At 37.6% G+C, this 23,080-nt stretch overlaps 1 protein-coding gene across 3 annotated transcripts in view; it reads left to right on the top strand.

Moving 5' to 3' along the window:
• The window catches only part of BMP5 (bone morphogenetic protein 5), a 56,561-nt gene that overhangs the window by 15,008 nt on the left and 18,473 nt on the right, over nt 1-23,080 (top strand). For all 3 annotated transcript variants that reach the window (XM_027898325.1, XM_027898327.1, XM_027898326.1), the window contains 2 exons: nt 11,243-11,435; nt 14,948-15,096. In XM_027898325.1, the coding sequence (XP_027754126.1) occupies nt 11,243-11,435; nt 14,948-15,096 (342 nt within the window). The remainder of the gene's footprint in view (nt 1-11,242; nt 11,436-14,947; nt 15,097-23,080) is intronic.

The following is a 23,080-nucleotide window of genomic DNA, read 5'->3' as shown; positions in this document are numbered from 1 at the left end:
ATGTTCCATCTGTATACTTTTACAGTGTCAAAACAGTTATAACTTACACCTATTTTCTGACCATTGGATCCCAGAGGTATAACTTTTGTTTCTATTCAGTTGCAGCTGAACCCAAGAGGGATCTTTTCCTCTGTCATTTGTTAACCTTGGGGTTGTGTTGATCTGACATTCTGACTTTCACACACAGTCAGAAACCTGGCAATAATTGCTAGTTTTCTTTGTGATGATCTGTGATTATAGAAAAACAAAATTAAACATGAGAAAAAATGGAAGTCTATTGACAGATGGTGTCAAAATGTACTGGCTTAGCCAAAGATGAGGCAAAATAGACATTGTTGAAAATGCAGGCAAAACTAGCAACCTGAGGCATGGTGGTGTAAAGATTAGGTAATTTATCTGTATGTATTTATCATGATGTATTATCTCAGAACTACATGATGAATCTTTGATCTGATCTATTCTTTCAAATAAAGATTTAATTATCATTGATGAAACTGACAATAACTGAAAATCTAGCAGATTTAGGCTAACATAGGCATTTGTGATTGGAGTGCCTTTGTAATATAGCATGATTTAATGAGGAAATCACAGGGTCCTTACTTATTAAAAATGAAAAAGCACATATGTGCAGTTGTATTTTTGCTGTGCTTCATGCTACAGCTGAACAACTGGAGTGAAAGTTTTGCATTTGGGAGGTTGAAGGACACAGTGCATTACACTGTTGAAACCATCAGAAAAAGTAGATTTTGAGGAACTGTTTAGCCAGCTATCTTTTATACCTTATATTTATATATTCACTTACATGGCTCTATCTCTTTGTTCTAGTTGCACTGGCTGTGTTCAAACCAGCATAAGAGAAGCTGGGTGTTGCTTTTCCATTTATTTTGAATCAACAATTGAAAGCCTTCCAGGATTTAATTATTAGTGGAGCAGCTGCAGAGCAGCACTTGTTTTGACTTGTTGAGCAAGTGCATTTGACTTGGAAGAAGAGTAAATTGAATGAATAACACATGTTTAGCTGAGCAATTTTCAGCAAAACATTGGCTATTAAATGAAGACCGGCAATTTCATTAAAACTTTTTTTTTTTTTTTTTGGTGTGTGTAAAGTAACAAGAAGGTATCGTGGGTAATCTCACAGCTTACAGATCACCTGGGAGATTATGTGTGAGAAAGCCAAGCATGGTTAGGCTTCTTTGATCGAGGCATTTCTTTAGGTCTCTGCTTATGAAAGTTGCTGGCAGACACAGTTATGTGGTTGCTGGGAACTCTTTCCTTGTCAGAGGGAATGCTGAAAGCTTTTAATTATTAACTGAGTTCTAATTCTTAAAGTAATCCACGGAAAAAAAAGAAATTTATCCTGTTAAATATTCATTTATATTCTAGTATTGGTTTGTAACTTCCATTATATGCGTAGTTGCTGCCTACCACTTACTAAAGTTGAATACATTGCATGTATGTTTTCAGAGGATTAGGAAGTAGAAATCACAGAATTTCAAAGTCCTTAGTAATATGATAGTGTTTTACACTATTATGAGTTTTTCAAATGTGTTTTTCTTTAATGGGTAAGAATCTATCAGATCTTATTTACTACAGCAGCAAAATTAAGAAATTAATATTTTAATACTAGATCAGTGCCCTCAAAAGATGTAATTCTAAATGCTTGGTTAAGATACATGAATATTCTAACTTATTTTTTCTTAAAGTATGGGATATTGAAATGCATTTCTTTGAGGGTTAAAGAAAGAAAATCTTTAAGTGTACTTTTTGCTTGGAAAAAGGACAGGCAATTTTTTTTTGTTGGCTTGATTTTTAATTTTGTTTTTTCTTTTTATTCTTGCTTTAGATTCTGTTGCAGTTGTGGAAGGGTTTTTCCTCTGAATTTATCTTCATTTGAATTACTTTGCAATTCATACAGTTCAGTAATTCTGTTCAATTACGGAAGGCATGTTCTGCCATCAAACGTCTCAAGTCAATAAATAATATTTCATTTATTAAAACTGTCACTAACTGCAAAGTATTTCATCAAAAGATTTTCAATCTGTACCTAATTTAGTTAAGCAAAATAGGCAAATGTTGCTCATTGTTGTCAGTAGCTGACCTGAAAATAAAGAATTTAGTGAAATAACTGTAACTTTACAGCCGTGTAACTAGCTTCAGAATATGACTGATCAAACTTTCTGCTTTGTGTTTTAATAAGAATGTATATTTGATCTTAAAGTAATTTATATAATTCTTTCAAAACCACATCTGTAAATCTATAATTACTTTAAATATAACCAGTATAATAATAATAAATAAAAGGAAACTCAAATATACAATACTGCAATTAAGCAGTTCTTAAGAAACAGAAATGTTACAAGGAAAAAAAGTAAAATTTCTGCTGACTTGCCCTTTCTAATTAAGCAAAATCCCCACTGATTATGGAAATGGTTTTGCTTCAGTTGGAGGGGGATCAGAATGTGGATTAAGTTTCTGACAACGACTTTTTTGTCTAAGATAGGGTATGTGTGGAATGTAATTTTGGGGACACCAATTTTCAACCCCTGCCTACATTTTTTATGTAAGGTATCACAGAATCATAGAATTATTTATGTTGGAAAAGACCTTTAAGATCACTGGCTCATTCTGCCAGTGATGCTGGTATTGATCTGTTGGCTCTTCCTGTTTCTTCCCTCATCATTCCCTGCTACTGGAAGGACAGAAGAAAGCACTGCTTGTGCTCCTGATCTTTTAATCAATCATCCCAAGGCTCTGAAGTCTCTCCTGTTTGTCCCTCTTGTTGCAACTTCATCATTGGCCACCAGAAAAATAAATAATGGATATTAATCTGAGGGCATTACCAGAGTAGGAAGCTTTGTCTTCATATCTCTAACCCTTTAAGTCTTTAAGGGGACTTCATAGGGAGTCTCCTATGACAGTGACCCACCTTTTTCTTTTTATGGAAGTAGTTTTGATGCAAAGTGTAGACTGACTTAACCTTGGCAGCACCTCCAAGCTAGATGGACCATCATCCTCATTGTTGTTTGGTTCCACTTGCAGAGTCTCACACCTATTGTGCCTGGGCAGCTGAGGGAGGTGGGCAACAGAGGGGATGCACTGATTGCACTGGGCAGGAGCTTCACACACCTGGTACAACCCTGGCCAGACGATTCTTAAAAAAACTGGATGTTAACTATATAGAAAAGGTCCTAAGGGAGACAACTCAGAAGGATGCTCTCTGCTTGTCAACAGAGTGGATCTCATGAGCAAAGTGGAGATTGGTGGCTGTCTTGGCAGAGCGGCCACAAAGTGATCGAGTTTAAAATCTCTGTTACCAGGATGAAAAGTGCCAACTCTGGATGTGAGGAGAGCAGACTTCAGGCTGCTCAGGGAATTAGTAAGGTCCTAAGGTCCCCTGGGAAAATGCTTTTGCAGGTGATGGGATCCATCAGGGCTGGTCACTTTTTAAACATGACCTCCATAGGGCACAGGAGCAGACAATTCCCATATGTCAGAAATCAAGCAGATGAGGCAGAAGGCTGACTTGGCTGAGCAGGGATCTTCTCTTACAAATAAGGCAAAAAAAGGAAGGTGTATGCCCAGTGGAAGCAAGGTCAAGAGACATGGGAAGAACACAGAAATTCCACTCACTACTATAGGAAGAAAATTTGAATAGCCAAAGGCCAGCTGGAGCTGAAGCTGATCAGAAATGTGGGGAACAATGAAAAGAGTTTTTAGTGGCAATAGGCAGTATAGAAATATCATTAGCCTGTTACAGGATGAGGATGGTCACCCCATAAACAGGGGCAGAGACAAGGCAGAGGTGTTTAATGCATTCTTTGCCTTTGTCTTCAACATAGATGAGAGACCAAAGGGGTCTCAGTGCCCTGAGCTGGAGGACCATGACTGTGAGAACGATCAACTCCCAGTTGATCCTGAAACTGTGGAGGAGGATCTGCTGCTCCAGCTGGATCCCTACAAATCTATGGGGCCTGATGGGATTCGTCCTAGAATCCTCAAAGAGCTGGCTGATGTCATTGCAAAAGCTCTCGATGATTTTTGAGTGATCTGGGAATCCAGAGAGGTCCCAGCTGACTGGAAGATGGCAAACATTGTCCCAGTTTTCAAGAAGGGCAAGAAGGAGGACCCTGGAAATGACAGGCTTGTCAGTCTCCCTTCAGTGCCTGGTAAAGTTATGGAGAAGATTATTCTGAAGGGAGTACTGAAAAACACTTGAAAGACAATGCAGTCATTTGTCACAGCCAGCATGCCTTTGTGAGATGAAAGTCCTGCTTATCAAACCTGATTTTCTTTTATGACAAAATAACCCACCTTGTTGGCCAAGGGAAGCCAGTTGACGGCATCTTTTTGGATTTCAGTAAAGCTTTCAAGACTGTCTCTTACAGGCTCCTTCTGGACAAAATGTCCAGCACACAGCTGGATAAACACATCATGTGGTGGGTGAGCCATTGGCTCATGAGTTGAGCACAGAGGGTAATGGTGAATGGGGTCACATCAGAGTGGTGAACTGTCACAAGTGGGGTTCCACAGGGCTCCACCTTGGGCCCTGAGCTCTTCAACATCTTCATATATTACTTGGATGCAGGACTGGAAGGGATATTAAGCAAGTTTGTAGATGACACAAAACTGTTGATTCCCTCAAAGGCAGTGAGGCCCTGTAGAGAGACCTTGACAAATTAGAGGACTGGGAAATCATCAACCATATGAAGTTCAGCAAGGGGAAGCCGTATGAGGAGTGGCTGAGGTTGCTTGGTCTGTTCAGCCTGGAGGAGACTGAGGGAAGACCTCACTGCAGTCTACAACTTCCTTGTGATGGGAAGAGGAAGGGCAGGCACTGATCTCTTACCCGACAGAACTCGAGGCAACAGCCTAAAGTTGTGTCAGGGGAGGTTTAGTTTGGATATTTGAAAAAGGTTCTTCACCCAAAGGGTGGCTGGGTGTTGGAACAGGCTCCCAGGGAAGCAGTCACAGCACCAAGCCTGACAGAGTTCAAGAGGTGTTTGAATGATACTCTCAGGCATATGGTGTGAGCCGTGGGGATGTCCTGTAAAGGGCCAGGAGCTGGACTCAATGATCCTTGTGGATCCCTTCCAACTCAGCATATTCTGTGATTCTGTGATCCTTATGTGCCTGATCAGAGATGTTTTCCCAAAAAATCTCAGTTCTGAAGGTAAATTCTGAACTTCCCCAATACACACGGACATACATGCCTGAAACCTGTGCAATGAATTTTCCCACCTCAGCCTGAGGAGGTAGATGGGAAGGAAAATGAAGGGTTATTAATTGCAAATCATCCCCTTTCCCTTACTACTGGCTACGGAATATGCAGGGAGGCACCAACCCTCTCTCACTCTCCTGCTGAAAAGGGTGAAAAGAAATATAAAATACTTGATACTAAAGGGAGAACAAGCAATGGGGATATTATTTAACTACCAAACTCTGAAGTTTTGTTGTTAAAACACACTTAGCCGAATAATTATCTAGTAAATGTTTAATGTCAAATGAATTTAAAAAATCAGATGTGGGAACAAAAACTTACTTAATTCTTTTTTTTTCCATCATCCTCTGCATTTCTTCTGTGCAATGGTCCAGGATGTTCCACTGCTGGGCTACTCAGCATCCTGGCAGTTAGGATATGGTCATCGAAATCAGCTGATAATGATTGAAATGTCCTTTGACTGCACAAGAGCTATCTCTTAGTCCAGTTCTCTGGAGCTGCAGAGGACTAAATGGGAAATGCAGATAAACTACTCTGTTTTGCTTACTGGTGGGTACAAGACAGCTGATCTTTAACAAACAGAATTGTCTCTCCGCTGACTGTATCAGTCTCTGGTGTCCAAAACAATGCTTGAAGGACAGGTGACTATTTTTAACAATTTCAATGTCTAACTCAAAATAGATTTCCTGAGTCCAGATTAGGATTCTTGCCCTTTATAAAATCTAGTAAATCAGTAGTGCTTAGACAAGTAGAATCATAGTCCTCTGTGCTTTTTTTCAATCACCCATTTGGGAAGGTATTTTTCTTCACACTTGGACTTTAAAAGTTCACTTAATTTAAAACCTTTTTTAGAAGACTGCAGAACTTATTCAAAGACTAATGGACAGAATGAAAAGGCTACCACTTACTTCAATATTAATTAGGTTTTAGGTTTTTAGGACTTCCAGAGTAAAAAAGATAAAAGATATGCTTGCCAAGATAAACTTAATCTGATTTTCTAAAGTTGATATTCATTATCTACAAGCCTAAAAAGGTACAAAGCTTTAAAATGTATATTTTAGAGTCTGTTATTTGATCTCTTCAACTGAGAATGACATTCTGATGAATATAATTCTTAAGTTCTTTCTGATGCACTTCATTAAATATTTATGCCTAGTATAGGTGTTTTATTTTGGTGGGGTTTTTACCACTGTATGGTTCTCTAGAATCACTTTTCTCCTACCCACATACCATACAAAATATTTGCTGCCTTGTTTTTTAAAAAGTGAGTAACTTTAAACAATCTAATTTATGCTACTAGAATTTGAATGTTGGAGAGAAGAGCAAGAATGAGGTAAACAGCTATTTGATGTCTGTCTTTTCACAGTAGCACAATAGCTAATTCCTAGGGCCTCTGACCTTTTAGTGTCCTGTAACAGAGTACTTGCATTAATCTGTTGCTTATCTGTCACCTACCACATTTGATATTTCCAGTCTCTGCTTTCAATTATCAGTCATTAGAGGCAGCACTGAGTAATTTCAGGAGAAAACGCCTGGAACCTTTGACCCGTTTTGGTCAGATAACCACAAGTGTTCACTGCAGATAAACTATCATTTAATTGTATTCAAGATGTAAATGAGTGTCGTTTGTAGTGTATCAGCTTACTGTAACCTTTATCACCTTGAAGTGATTAAAACTGACTGGTTTACTTAGTACTTATACAAAGAATTTCGAGTCAAACAGTGAAATTCAGTGAGATTAGTGTAAATGGCCCTTTATAGTTACACAGGTCTGTAAGACCCTCCATTTTGCCCTGGCATGTGTAGTTAGTAGTTAAACAGTGACAATTGATTAGTGAGGCTTCACTATTTGTGAATCCAGTAGGGATCCTGGGATCTTACATTGTAAAATCAGCTTATTACAGCATATCGTTGTTTTGTTACCGGTTTGCCAAAGCAGCTTTCACTTTCCCTGTGTGTCGCAGCCACATACCAACATCCTCAGGAAAAGACAAGCACAAATCAGTGGGGAGCTAATCACTAATGAAAGAATATGTCTAATAGTCCCTCATGCACTATGACCTGAACTCACTGATAGCACTTTTTACACTTCTTAAGCTCAGTCAACATAATCAGACATTTATAGTTTAATTGGTAAAATACTGATTACTTGTTATACTGTCCATCCATATATATGCTTTGGATGTTTTTTAGTAGTTCTTTTTTTTTTCTTAAAGTACATACTTTTTTAATGAAAATAATCGGTGCATGATATTTCTCTCTCGGTGTAAAAGACCTCTTTTCCAAAATACCTTTTTTGTATAAATTTGGCTTCTTTTTAGAGTTCAACTTAGTGTTAATACAGTGTGAACATTTCATCAGTTTGCCACGTGGGTGGAAAATATCATTCTTTCCCATTTTACACACAGGTGTTTGTGATATTTCTCTGAGCCATGATTTGTCTGATGTAACCGTAGTGCTGCATATATTAGTTTCAGGTGGTATAAAAATACTATTTTTAAAAGTTGGTACTAAGAAACCTGAGCAATGAGAGCAAATAAAGAATTTTGTTAACCCTAATATCCTAGTTATTTTTACTTAGAAAAATTGTATTCCTAAAATGATTAGAAAAAATACTTACTGATTTTCTGGTCAACCAGTTTTTAGAGGCTGTAATCGGTCCCACAGAGATGCATTTTGGCTGATGAACTGAACAGGGCTGAAATGACATGAAAACATTCTGGAAGTACTGAATACTTAAATATCTCAACCTGTATTTTTTTGGGCTGCCAGGGTTGAAAAGCTCTCGCTTGTGAATTAAAATATTTGAGATATTATGCCTCCCTGCCCTTCATGCCATTTCAGCAGGACAAAGGATCTTAGGGGTTCCCTACTGAGCATTCATAGTCTTCCCTGACAAAGCATTTATTAGATGCAGAAGGGATCAAGATTTTTGTATTATTTTCAGTATTAAAATACTCAGTATTATTAAATAGCATTTTTCTTTTTTAACTTGGCTATCATTCTAGCCACTAGTTATTATTGCAAAATCACCACCACCATCACTGCTATTTTACAGCTTTACTATATAATGGAAGATTTTAATTTGTCTACATTTGTAAAAAATTTTTTTTGCTTTGTACATTGGCTAACAGAAACTTTGCAGATAGAGTTTCCGGCTTTATTGTGGAGAGTGGGATCTCCTTGGACTTGGGGTTTTTCTTGGTGTTCAGTGCCTATTTCCTACAACCCTTCATTTCTGCAGGCAAAGTCCTGGCCTTCCTGTGAAGGGTGTCTTGACCCAAGGAAATGTTGAACTTATGTCCCTTTCAGATGACAGTGCTGTGTCTTCCTTGGGTATACAGGGAAACACAGATAATATTATCTGTGTGACTTGTAATAATTAATTTCAGGCCCATGAGGAAGTGGCTATCAAAATTCTTTTAGCAGTCATGAGTGCTACTGAAACAACCCCACTGATGCAATTGAAGGGTATTTTAGAGGTTTGTGTCCAAACTATAACACAGAGGGAGACAATTGCTGTTTCTAAACTAATGTTACTAATTAGAAAGTACTTAGTAGAAACTAGACTAAAGGAAACCTCAAATCCAAATACCAAATAATCAGACCAGGATTAGTGGCATTTAAACTTTTATTGTGACACTATTTATGTAGTGGCATTAGGCACTTTTATTCAGTGTCTAATTCTTCAGTGTTTACTCTTAGTGTGTAGTGCTTAGTCACACATGCATGTGGGGTTGCTACATTAAGTCTGTCTTTAATATAGTCGCATTTGAAGATTATTGACATATTTGTTCCATGTCAAATTTGAAATGCTCAGTTATAACCTTAGAAAACTGCAGCAGACTCTTTGCACTAGAAAAAAGCCTCTCGGCTCAGTGCTTTTGCATATGCTAATCTCTGCCAAGTTCTCTCTGAAATGAAAGGCTTTACATGGACATTTTAAAAAAAAAAGCAAACAACTCCCAAACCTCAAGTCAGATCTCTGTATATATCTCACAGTTTAGAACTGGTCACTGGAGCTGCTAAATAGACTGTATCCTGTTTCTCTTCAGCAGCAGCCCATTCATCTTCAGGTACAGAGCAGCCAGTTTACATGCTTCTGCCTCTTTTCTGCTTTGCTTTTGCGACGTAGTGTTCCATGGCAAACCCAAGTAAGCTAAATATGCACTTGAGCCAAGTAAACCTCACAGTTAACAGACAATTTTCCTTTTGTCAGCCAGGAGAAAGTTAATTTTCACTGAAGATAAAGTGTTCTTATACTCTATATATTTTATTTTTGGTGGGTTTTAAGGCAACACGGATTTGTACATTAGGAAAAAGAAAAGCTAATAAAAACAGAGAGTTTACATTTTTGAAAGGGTGAAAGGGAAATACACTGTAAAGGACTACTACACGGCCACAGGTGACTTAACTAGTAACTACTGCTCTGAAAATAATGTTAAATACTTTTCCTTTTATAGCTCTCACTTTACTATGTCCACAACTGTACTCTTATATGGCAAGAGTAAAATGGTATTTTCTTTTTCTTTTAGTGCATTTTTATTTTGTAAGACAACTTATACATTATAATAATACAGATATGCAGCTTTATATTTAAATTATATAATTATATGTATATACATGCAAACACATGTACATTGTGTATGTAGACAAAACTGCTTGGGAAGCACATATATAGGAACATATAAGTATAAATATATATAAATATTGTAATAATTTACACATTATTTATGCATGTAGCATTTAGTAGTCCAAATGCAAGCTTTTTCAGAAGTGACATTGTTCCTCCCTCATATCTGAGGACTAAAATGAAATAAAAGAGAAGGGGTTACAGGAGAGAGCATTTAGGGGTGCCATAAATATTTAGCTGGTTATCTAAACCAAATCCCAGCTCTGAGTTTTAGGCTTTGTCCACCAGTAAAATGAAACACCTATTTCAGGAGGCAGGTAGAACTTTTCCAGAGAGAGAAATTCTGTCTTCTGACGGAGCAGAGCTTCTTCAAAGGTCAGTGATATGTTGTATACTGTGGCAGTGGAAACCATGGGTCATTTTCCATTCCACATCCTTAAAATCTGAAGTACTAATCCCATAAGGTGTTCATCAGCCAGCACTGTGGCCTGTAGTTTCCGCTGCCACATCAAAACATATATTCCATTGCAAAAGTTGCTCCTAACTCAGTCAGAACGGCAGCAGACGGTGGAATTAGACCCAAACCAGTTATAAACTCAAATAAATTCAAATCCTTTATTTACTCTCTCTTGAATTCTGCAGAATTCTGAATTAGGCAGTAATGAGGGTTACTTTTTAACTTTAAATTGTGGCAGTGTCAGAAGCAGTGAAAGCCTGCACCTGCCCACCCAGGTTTGAGGGGACTCTTCAAGCCAGGACTGTGCTTCCTATGCTGCTGAGATGCCAGAACCACTCAGTCCTGGCTCATGGCTCCTTCTTCTGACACTGGCAAGATGACATGTATGCCATTAGAGTACAACTTGTGTTAATTTATATGACTTAACTGCTTCTTAAATATATAGTTGTTGCAGTTCACTTTAGTACCACTTTAAAATTTATTATGTTAAACGGAAATGAACAGCATTCCTCTCATCTGCCTGGTTATTAGTGGCAATTAGTTTTTTCTGAAGTCATCTTTAGCTCTGACATTGCTACTGCTGTGCTTATGACTACACTTAAGTCCTAAATCCTTTCACAGCTTTTAACTTGTCCATATTTCTAGTTACTTTACAACATGTCCACTTTCAGCTTTTTTTTTTTATATACTTTTTCCACTCCAGCTTCTGGAATTTATATAAAAGCCACCAAGGTTTTTTGTCTTTTGATCTGAAGACACTGGGCTGGAGGAATTTCCTTTAACTGGAAGTATGTCTGGGCTTGTGGTTTTATTATTTGCACAGTTTTATATTGTCGTGTTTGTTTACTCCCAAGTAGAAGGAACGCTCCATTAATCGTTGGAAATGGGCATTTGTTTCACATCTTTAATTTACACTGAACTCTTTTTCTCACAGTTGAAAGGGACAAGGACTTCTCCCACCAGCGAAGGCACTACAAAGAGTTTCGCTTTGACCTTACTCAGATCCCGCATGGAGAGGCAGTGACAGCAGCCGAGTTCCGAATATACAAAGATCGAAGCAATAGCCGCTTTGAGAATGAAACCATTCAGATCAGCATATATCAGATCATCAAGGAGTATCCAAACAGGTACCCGCTTGGCACGAATGCACAACATATGGAATACCATCTCATGTGTTTCTAAAATAGGGGGACAATAACTGATCATGAGCATACACCTGGTAAGGCATCATTGCTATCACCGTGGCTTGTGCAGTATTGATTCCTAGGCAACAGCAACACTGAACAAGAATTAAAATTATATTAAATGTACTTTATTCCAGGTTTATGTACAAGCTCACCAAATAATCTGGCCATGCAGAGAATGGGTGAGGGTTCTTTGCTTTGAACAGGAAAACATGGGTGTCTGACAGGGCTCTTCAGTCCCAAACTATGCTTTTAGGCAAGGAGTGGCCAGGGTTCAGAGTTTCCAAACTGCAAACTAAGGATAATGCTGTAGCCTTGGGCAGTTTCCTGTCTCTGTGGCATCAGGGCTACTGAAATGTGTGTGTGTTTAATTCCCTTGGAGTTTGCTGAAATTCCAGTCTTTGGGAGTGACGTTTGCTATTTTTCCTAAGGAAGCACGTACAGGATAGCCCATGGTAGGCTAACTTTCCTACGCAGCCCTGCCAACGTACTCCTACCCGGACTTTTTCTCATGATGAAAGTAAATATAGTCCAACAGACCAAATCTTTGCTCACAATTTGATGGCAGCTAGCCACTAATGTAAGTAAACCCCAGGGGTTCTTTCCACATTAGGGAATCTTCAAGGGGCATTAAGATAGAAAATCAGCTTTCTGGAATGATGTGAGAGGTGAAACAGCATCATCAGGATGGCCTATTACATAGTAATCATGACTTGATCTGATCAAAAACTGTTCTGGGTTTCATGGAATGTATAGATGGTTTATTCCACCTTTACTTCCTTGAATGACCCAGGACATGTGGAGCGTCTCAGACGCTCTGCCCACAGCCTCTTTGCTGAAATTCTTGACCGTGGTAGCATTTCGCCTATAAACAACTGGTAATTTGGGACCAGACACTAAACTTAAAGAGCCTCCATAAAGGTAAAGCCAACAAGCTGTACTCTGCCTGAATGTTGCATTTCAGGCTATTTATGACATAACACCTAATTTTTTTATTATGCGTTGTGGGCTATTTTTTAAATACAATTTTTTTTTTTTTTTAAATTAGAGACAAAATTTGCAGCTGTCTTTCATTTTCAGTGTGACAGGTTTTTTCTTTTCCCAGAATGAGGGAGAATTTTAAAATTAAAAATATCACAAAATGGGATGAGAAATTAGAGTAAACTACATGAGCTAATGGGAGAACCCTGATCCCAGAGCTGTCACTGCCTTCTGAGGGATCATAGGTTTTTACCCTATGTTTGTATCAATTGTAAAGGAAGTTATTTTTTTCCCTGACAGATACTTTGGATTTCTACAGTAAATTGCTGTTATGTAGGCTAAATCATTAGCACTGGCACAGAGACATTTTCTCTATTCTGCTATGTGTTTTCAAGGATCAGTTCTGGTTTTCTCTAGGTATCCACAACTCGTTTTTGTTTCATTTGAAGAGTTAATAGGTAAAAGCATTCTGCCTCTTTTGAATCACACTGAGGAGAGATCCACAGGGGAAATTTGTCCTTCAGCAGAATTTCTGGACTCTAGTGGTAGTAGTGCCTGATTTGGCATGTGAGACATTGTACATCGTGGCTTTTGAGAACATTTCATATCAGTCCCAGCAAAACTTGGAATGGAAAGAATTTGTATGAGAAAACAATTATGTATTCTACGAGGAGAGAAATGTGAAATTATATGATTGTCATATTTTAATATTTTCCAAGCAATTTTACAGTTTTCTATTAAATCTACTGAGTGACACAAAAATTTTTATAAATAAACATCTCAAAGACTATTACAGTCAGAATTAAACTTTTACACTTTAAAATTCTGATAAACTGCTTATTAGAGAAAAAAGTTGGCATTTAAGACTCCACAGAATACTATTTATGAGCTTGTAGTACGTTTTTAATTTGTTCAGAGCTTGCATAGCAGATCAGGTTCTTTGGAATTGTAATATTTTCTTCATGTTAGCTCCAGAGGGGGAATGTAATTGTTTTCTCCTTGTGTGGTCATTAGCCCAGTTCTAGAATAGAAGTGATAAAAGCCCAGCAAAAGATTATCCTTTAACAGAAGAAAAAAAAAAAAAAAGGTGCATTGAAAGAAAAGCCCTTCAATTCCTTTTTTAAAAACAATCATCCTTTTTAATTTTTGAGCTCTTTAACCTGATTCTGCAGATATATCTTACATATACACATAAGTAACAAATGCTCGTCATAGCTCATTTGGCTTTATTTTCCTCAGTGTTGAGCAACCAGAGTTTCAAGAGATACAAATGATGCTTTTTTCAGTATCAGATCTCTTAGGTGCCTTTACAGTGTTTAATCTAGATAAGACAGTAAGTTTCTTAGTTGCCATTGCTATTAAACACCATAAAAATAGAGTGACAGGACCACAGGAATTTTAAACCCACTTTTAGACACAAAGTTTACTAAGTCTGTCTCTCTTTCCTATTTAAGTCATTCTGTCTGTAAAACAACAATACAATTCCCAGATCTGTGTAAGCCAAGACTGTTTTTAGTTGACTTGTACAGTTAAAATTTAGAATAAAACATTTGTTTTCATATCTTATTGTTTTGATTACTATTTATAAGAAAAGAAACAGGTTTCTATAACTATAGATTTAGGTTTAAAAGATTAAATGGTGAAAGTTTTTAATAATGCTTCCTGCTTCGTAGAAGCATGTACAACAAACCTGATGAGAGTTAAATACCTTGGGTTTAGTCTGGCCATTGTAGCAAATTATTTGTAATACAGATGTTGTTCTGGAACCAATTGTGTTAGGAGATATGTGAAAATAAAACAAATAAATGATTCATGCTATAAATTTAGTAATGCAATTATACTAACTTCTCTGAGCAGCCCTTCTGAATAATAGGGAGATTTCATGGGAACTGAGGGTTAAAATGTAATAATTACTTTATTAATAGATACATAATCTCTGCTTTGATATAGAGACATTTTCTAAACATCAGTACTAATAGGAAATGGTCTGAACTGTCATCTATTCATGTTTTGTCATAGCATACAGCTGCTGTCATATGTTATTAACAACAGATCTTTTTAGCAATGCTGTGCCTTTGAATTTTAGTTGAAATTGGAACAAGGTTTTGACGTATTTTGCCTTTTACACTGAAAGTTTAGTCTTCCTGAAACATTCTAATGATGAAAGATGAATTCTTTATACATAGCCTCAGTTATATACTTTGTGTACTTATATCAGGAAGCTGGATTTTTCAGATTTTCTGTAACGGTAGTTTTTACATGCTGAGAATCATTTCAGAAAGGCCTCTTAGGGAAAATATCTTTAATAAACTTAACAATTACTTATTAGCTACAGCACATGCTGTACTATGTCACGATGAGGAAATGTCAAAGGATTATTCATTTAGACTCCAAGAAGTTACTGTCAGCAAGAAAATTAAGGACAAAAAATAATAATGTTTGAATGCCTTAACTCTCTATTTTCTTTAACTTAGGGATGCAGACCTGTTCCTGTTAGACACAAGAAAGGCTCAAGCTTCTGATGTGGGCTGGTTTGTCTTTGACATTACTGTGACCAGCAATCACTGGGTGATTAATCCACTGAACAATCTGGGTTTGCAACTCTGCGCTGAAACTGAGGATGGTAAGATTGAAACTGCAGATCATAACACCCTATATGCCCTTGTCGTATCTTTCTAGGAATCTTTTCTGGATGGGTTTTTTAACTCGCCTAGGTGACAATTCACTGAGAGCTTATAAGCAAGTCTTATCCTGCTGTAGTTATTGCCTGAAAACTTCCTATTAATCTTAATCCTGGAGAATATGGCAAACTACAAAGCTAACTGAATCAGGCAAAATTAAATGAGGTTTGCGATGAAAACTCCTACATATAAAACAAAGTTCCATTTTAATGTTCTTCCATAGATGATTACATTCAGGAAACTCAGGTAAATTTGGAGAATTTTTGTTTTAGAAAGTTTTTAAAGAACTTTCTGGGATGAAGAATGGAGAAAGTTTCAAAATAACCTCAGGACAGTTCAGAAGGTACCTCATAGCTGCTGATACTGATATTGGAGAAAGGTTAACAATAGGGTCATGTGGAAATTTGTTTTCTGTAATTTGAAAAAAAAAAAAAAAAAAAGATTTTTTTCTTGAAATGGGTTGAAAATATGGAATCTTGAGAATTTTAATTAACTGAAAATTAGAAAAACCACTATCAAAACTGAAGTCAGAGCTGTGGGGGTTTTAATACAAATTTGCTGGGCTACTGCATTATTCACAGTTATGCTCTTCATTAAAATTAAAAATGCATCTCAATGCAAAATAATATTTTTAGAAGAAATGTTCTTTACTTAGACTTCTTTAGAAACTAATAAAAAGAGACTTACAGACTGTTTTTTCTATGATGGTTCACTTAATCCATACTACTTTACAAGCAAACTTTCAGATTTAGCTCTTTCTTGTCAAAAAGCTTTTTATGTCAGAGGTCAAAGAATCTATTATGATGCCAGTTAATCTAAACCTTAACTGACATAATGTTAATGAGTAGCAGAAGAAACCCTGGTGTAAGGATTAATATTTTTTTTCTTCTTTCTTTGTTCTGTCTACATTTTGTCATTGGTTTTGATCTAAATTCTCCCTCGGGCTCAGCTGGGCTGTGAACAAAGCATCTCATACTTTTTTCAGCAAGTGCCCTGGCTGCTGGAGAGTTATGCAAAAACTGTCCTTTAGGCATAATGCTTAAAAGTAGAGTTGGCAGGCTTGCATCAGAGCAGACGACCATTTCATCTAATGTTACCTATATTGTGGGAGTACAGTAAGTGGAAAAAGGAGGGAGCAATGCAAAGTAGACCAAGTTTTTGATGCCTTCAATCAGCATTTGTAGGCACCACATCTGAGCTTGGGCTGTACGGGGAGTGGATCTCTTCAGCAGCCTAGATTTGTGAGGCCATCTTAAAGCCCTTGAAATTCTGAGGAGATGACACTTCCATTAGGCATCCAAATTATGTGGACTGCCTTCTGGCCACCTTTTCTGCTCCAGAATAAACTCAACTCTTGACTTTTTTATTTCCAGGAGATTCAAATACAGAAATTTTTGAAAATTAAATATCCATGAAAGGCATTCATTAAGAAGCCCTAGAACCACCAATCAGTTGGTTCCAGCCTCAAAATTATATCTGTTCAGTAAACAGCAGGAAAGTTTGTATGGGTAAAAGGAAACTTTTAGGTTAATACACTAAAGAATTTGTAAAAGAATAGTTCACTTAAATATTTCCCCCAGCCTACTCCCAAGATCAGAAAGGTGGTAAATAATTTTCTATTTTAAATTCCAAAGCCACAAGGAGCTTTACCTTTTGCACCTCACTTATTTGACTTTCTCAACACAGCAGCTTGACTGAGGAGGGAATTCCCCTTTTCTCTCACATTCTGTCCTCTTTTCAGTTTATTCATACAAGAAAAGTGCCCTTCTAGGGACTAAATTTTTCAAAACTGTAGGGAAGACCTGTGCTGCACTACTTCAGCTTAGCATAAGGAAAATCATCCTTTCATAGTCTTACAATTTTGCTCTTAAGGCTTTGATTATTTTTATTGGGTTACTGTTACTTCTGGAAGCTATTAGAAACACTAGCAGTTGAATGACACGTTTGTGTACAGATGGAACATGAATTTTTATATATGACTCAGTGTGTAGTGGACTTGGTTTGTAACCCAGAAAACCCCACCCACTTTCCCTCCAACCAGTTCTCTATGAAAGCTCAGAGACTGGTTCAAATCAACCAAAAAAACTTCCCTTGGCTCAAGTGAACTTCAGGCCCTGCAGGTCTGAAGCATGTTTCTTCGTGACTCCAGCTGTCAGCTGAGTTCACAGGAGGTAGAGGAGTTCTGCCTCCATAACTGGAGGGATATTTATAAGACTTGATCCATTAACCTTTCTATTGCAACAGACCATTAAACTAAATGGGATTCTGTTAAGTAAGAGGGTCCCTGTTTGAGGTATTTAGGTGCCACTAGGGGCCTGGATAATCAAGTCTGTAAATACATACTGATTTTTAGATTTATTCATAAAGCAACTTTAAAATATGGTGTCAATATTTGCTGAGACTCCAGGGTGCTACTATATTGTTATCACTACCATTAAAAATAATTTCTTATAGTTATCTTCCAGAGACTTTTTAGGCAATTACTTTTGTAAATATATTTCTTTGGATCCCTGAAGATGGTGTGCAAGTAGTAATAATGTCTACATAAGGAATAAAAAGAAATTGTAACTATTTAATATAACAGTGTGAAAAAACAGCTTTGGAAGAATGTCTGGTTGTTGTAATCCGTATTTTTCTCCCTTTGAAAATCCTGAAAAAGTACAAAAAGCCACATGACATTGGAATGTTTTCTTTTTTCTTTAAGACAGTATTTGGTATCATACATCCCTTTTTAGCATGAAATGTACACTTTTTCTCTTAATGGGATGTTTTATTTTGAACAGTAAGAATAAAGGTTTGCATGACACATATGGAAGCTGTCAAACACTGTTTCCCTTGGGCTGCAGTAAATTAAGGATCATGGTTTTTTGATTCTGTTTTTTAATGTCTCCTCAACATTCTGCAGCATACCCTCTTGGCCGATTCCCTCCTCTTGACACCAAAACTCTCTGCGGTGTTTAAAACAATAGGTGATCTTTTTTACGCTGATGGACACACGGGTGTCAGATGAATTGCAACATAAAATCAGTGCAGATGCAGAAACAATTCAAAAAGCTCCATGCAACACTTTTCCTGTATATATAATATATGTCTCCTAAGACTTAAAACATGTTCCAGTGAATCAGCACGTTTTCATTAATATTTAACATTTTTATAATTGGAAGTTAGCAATGGTCTGAACATCACATCACTTTTGCTGAAGGAGTATAAACAGCTAGAAAAGTCCTTTTTCTGTTTATGTCACTGCTGAAGAGAACCTAGCATTGTTTATAGAAAATGGGAGAGGGGGGATAACGTGTAACAATGACTGTTGGTGACCCACAGAATAAAACAGGTTCCAAATATAGAGCTTTCCATACATCATCACGGGTAGCCCTACAGTCGTGTACTTCTGTGCCTTTTATTAGATTACTGCAGCTCTCAGTTCTGTTTTCCATCCACCAGCATATCAGTGGGGAAGAAAATGTTAGCAATTCTGAAAAACCAAAGCTGATTAAGGTGATTTCTATTACCACATAGTTCCATGGAAGGTTTCTTTGGGCATTCCTGCTGTCTCAGGTGGGAAAGCAGTAGGATTTCTTTTTCCTCAGAGCAAAGAAAAACTTGAAAGAAATAGCTTCCTTGATACAAGTGGAACCGGGGGAAGGCCATTTCTTCCTCCAGCATGTATTTGGGTACACTCTTATGGGTGTCCCTTGGAATGGGGTTTGGATCCTAACCCTACATGCTGCTTGAAGGACTGGTGAGGTTCTCGAGAAATGATGGGGAAGAAATTAGAAAACATGCTCTTCTCTTCTAGCCTCTTGTCCTTTCAGCCTGATTCTTCCAAGGTCCCTTTCTCCTACTAAGCCTTCAGAAAGGCAACAGGACCATATTCTCAGTGTTGCATAGAATGGTTGGTTTGCTTTCAACCCACAGAAACCTGTGGCAGCACCCTGGCTTCTTCATGTACTTGGTTGCATATTTTGTGTTGGTCTTGGCCTCGCCATTACCACACTAAATGTTACCAGTCTTATCATGCAGCTGACCTTAGACAACCTTGGCACCTAACTTACATGACCATTGTAGCTATCAAGCACTCTGGAAGATGATGCTGAGTTGCTACCTTTAAATCTCTTGATGGATCTGGTATTTACAAGGCAAAGTATCAGGAGCAAAATCACCTTCATTACTCTCCTTATAGGGGGGGTACTTGGGATATATGTATTTATATTGATATATGCATGGACTTTGGCAGGCAATAGCTCTAACTAAATTCTGAGCCATCTGGAAGCCGTATAGCCCTGTTAGCACAGCACTGAACCCAAGCTAATACATCCTGCCCCTCAGCAGGTTTTATTAGCTTGGGCTCAAGCACTGCCTAAGTACAGCTACGTAAGTTCTGTTTCAGAGCTGACTTTGGCCAAAATTGCACTAGTAAATTAAACATGCTCAGGAATACTGTGATGTGAAACAAGTTGGAGGGATGATTCTCTCAGTCTCCAAAAAAGGGTGACCTCATGGCATCTGTCCCCACGGGAAAGGTCTCTGCCCTGAGGTGCTGGGGAATCGGTGGTGGAGCTGGCACGGGATGTAAGTGCATGAGGAGCACACTCCTACCCTGAGCAAAGTGGATGATTCAGCTCCAGCACTCTGATTTGCTCAGATAGGTGTAACCATCAGTTCCAGCTGGGTCAGAAATACAGTCAGCATTGTGTTGGCTCGTAGCAAACGAGCACACCCTTTGTTAATAAGGGCACACTGACTTTAGGCAGAAGAATCAAGGAGGTGAGTGAAATGGGCTCCTGCTCTGTCTTCTGCCACCACTGCATGCTGGTGCACACTGGTCCCAGCTATACAGCTGTGCAACTTCCCCTCTACCCTGCTCCCCAGACAGATGAAGGATGCATCTGCTTCTCAACACCGTTATTTTAGAGATAATGGCATTTGTGTTCCATTCCATTCAGAAGGCTTTTATCCATTTTATTCTTTGGTGGGTGACCAATTAATCTAATCTCTTCTTGTTTTATTGTCTTCCTGAACACATTTTTTAACAGTGAAGAAAAGCCCTAGGACTCCCATAAGCCACTCACAGTTTAAGCACATTTACTTGAAAGGATAAATCAAGTACTTACTTCGTGGTTTTGCGTATGATTACATCTGATTTTTTTGTGTAAGCATATATGGTACTGCTACATTATACAGCATATCACGGTTTCTTACATGTTCCAAATGCTTTCTTCAAGAGCTTTATGATTACCAAAACCAACACAAAAAGATACTTAAAATTCCTTCAGCAGAACTGAATAAAACCAACTAAATGTAAGATTTGACGAACAAAGACTGAATCTTTACTGCTGACTAAATCTGTGAGAGCTAGAAAAGGCAGAGCAGAGCATCCAAGACCATCCATTTGTCAGAATTCCTTAAAGCCTCCAGGGAGCAGAAGAGTTAATAAGACACATTAAACTTTCTTCAAAAACATATTTTATGTTGATATAGACAAATGTGTCCACCAAAGGAAAAGTTTGCTTAACAATATATGTAAAGATACAATAGAGACAGTAACAAATACTTTGGAGTTGGAGTGTTGAAGATGTATTACATACATATTTGTCACATATGTGTTGTTTTTTTTCTTTTTTTTTTTTTTTAAATAAGCCTTGACTCAAGCTTAGGTAGCCAAACTCTACCACAGTTCTTTTGTTTCAAATCCCATTACTCTCCAGAACACTGTTCAGGCATGAGAAGCCACAAAAGTTTCTATCTAATTTTGAAAGCTACTTTATGAGCTTTCAGACTCAGAGCCTCAGGGCAGTTTTTTTCTCAAATGTTAGATATTATTGGACCTTGTCTACTCAGGATCTTTCTCCAAAAGTCCTTTCCCAATCCTCATTTCAGATGTCACTCCCCATAAGGAGGAAATCATAGGTGTGGCACTGGAATTTTAATTTTTTTCCATCAAACTGTACTGAAATAAATTCTCAACATCACTAAATTTTGTCATTCCTAACTACAGATATGTGAAATTATTACCAAAATAACTGATGTGACCTAGAAGTAGTGGTTAATCTGTAAAACGTTTTTTTGTGACTTCTTGAGCACTTTTGAAAGTAAATAAGTGCTGGTTTTTCATAACAAAATGAGTGGTTTGCTGCAGTCTGATGACTCAGGATAAAATAATGGATTTTGGAATTACTCATTGTACTGTGTTGCCAGCGTAAATCCAGCCAAGATGCATAATGGCTGAAAGGTCTTGCAAAATTAGTGTTTGATCAATGTTTCACATAAAATATATACTGCCTGAGGAGAGACAGTCAAGGCACAAATCTTACCACTGTTATTTGCATCTGCACTGACGATCTCAGTAAAAGTCACCTTCCTGAATGCCGTGAAAAACGAGGAGATGTTTCCAGGTCAGGACTGCAGGGCAGATTGTTTTTGAAAGCTTGAAGAGCTCTTGCATTTCCATTTGGAGCAGCTGAGGGGGAAATGAACTTTTAAGATGGAACTTGATCAGTTCATGAAAAGAATTGTATGATATGACCGCATGGGACAGCATAAAAGCAGACATAGCGACACAACAAACAGCTCTGCAGTTATCACTTAAGTGCTGTTCCTCTTTTGTAGGTAAACAAAATCATCAGGATTGTTGAGGTAGAACTTTTTTTTAAGCTGAACTTCACAGTTATTTTTGCAGTAGTGATTCCTTTATTATAAGAGGACAGAATGTGAAGAGAAACAGACAGAACGAGAAGAGAAATAATATTCATTCAGTTCAAAGAGTCAAACCTGCACTTCCATGCAAACTTTTATGAAACTGCTAAGGGCATTTTACTATCAAACAGTATAAAAGCCAAAAATAAGTTTAAATGCCAAGTCAAACAAATGTATCTTGCCAAAGACTCCGAATCACATGAATAAAGACTAAGAAGTTCAGCAAATTTGGAGTATATCGCTTTAAATAAGTCTAAATCTCCAAATATACCTGTCAATATGTAGATGAGATAATTAATTATCATAGCATGATTGAGAAGGGCATGCCAGAATGTGAAGAATACAAAGGCTTCAGACTGCCACAGCACCGAGTAAGTCCATCAGTTATGCATTTGGTTTTTTTTAACCCCTAGGTATAGGGTCAATTGCAGATGCTAGGTTCAGCGGAGTAGGCACAAGCTGATTTCTGGTTTCTTGTACTTTCTTCTTTTCTTCTAAAATTTGAAGAAAAAAAATCTTTGAAATCCTTAGAATTAAAGACATGGAAGGATAAAAACCAACCCATTTTTCAGAATACTTGACCATGTTCAATTTTTGTTCGGAGATGCTCAAGAGAAGCAGAAATGAGCATCTTGCTGTTTTGGTTTTACGAGTTTCACGTAGGGGAGGCTCCAAGTGCAGTTAAGCAGATTAGCCTGAGTCACTCAGCTGATTTTAGAAAATATTGCTCTAATGCCACAGTATGGAACAACTGCATGCCTGAGAGACCTGGATTTTCAATTTCCATTGAAGCCAAGAGTTTTCTAAACACTGCAAGAAATGATAGACTAAAATCATTTACAAAAATGAAGCCCATGAATGCTTTTTGCTACAAGGGGCAGTTCAGGTTAGAGTAAGGTTTTTCTTACTGTATTCTGAAATTCACACTACAGACAAAGGTAAGGACTACCTAATTAGACCGGAGCGTACAGATGGAGCTGCTGGTGTGGCAGCTCCCTCCTGTTCAGGAAGGGGCAAAGCTGTGTGTTCTTATACTGAAGGAAATCTCCCGCACCTACACCAATTTTTTTTTTTTTTTAATAAAGGATAATAGAAGGTCTGTAAATGCAAACTTTCTTTTGCAAAGAATCGACCTAAAATGGAGACAACATATGTGGTTTGAATTTCCAAACCAAACAGTTCAGAGATCCTCCTTGGAAGAAATATAGTGTCTCAAGGGCAGTGTATATT

Source organism: Empidonax traillii, unplaced genomic scaffold (genome assembly GCF_003031625.1).
Source record: "Empidonax traillii isolate 1590-97213 ecotype Southwest subspecies unplaced genomic scaffold, ASM303162v1 scaffold591:size1139884, whole genome shotgun sequence".
NCBI lineage: Eukaryota > Metazoa > Chordata > Aves > Passeriformes > Tyrannidae > Empidonax > Empidonax traillii.
The sequence above is the reverse complement of the archived record's forward strand: the minus strand, read 5'-3'. Positions and strand labels throughout refer to the sequence as shown.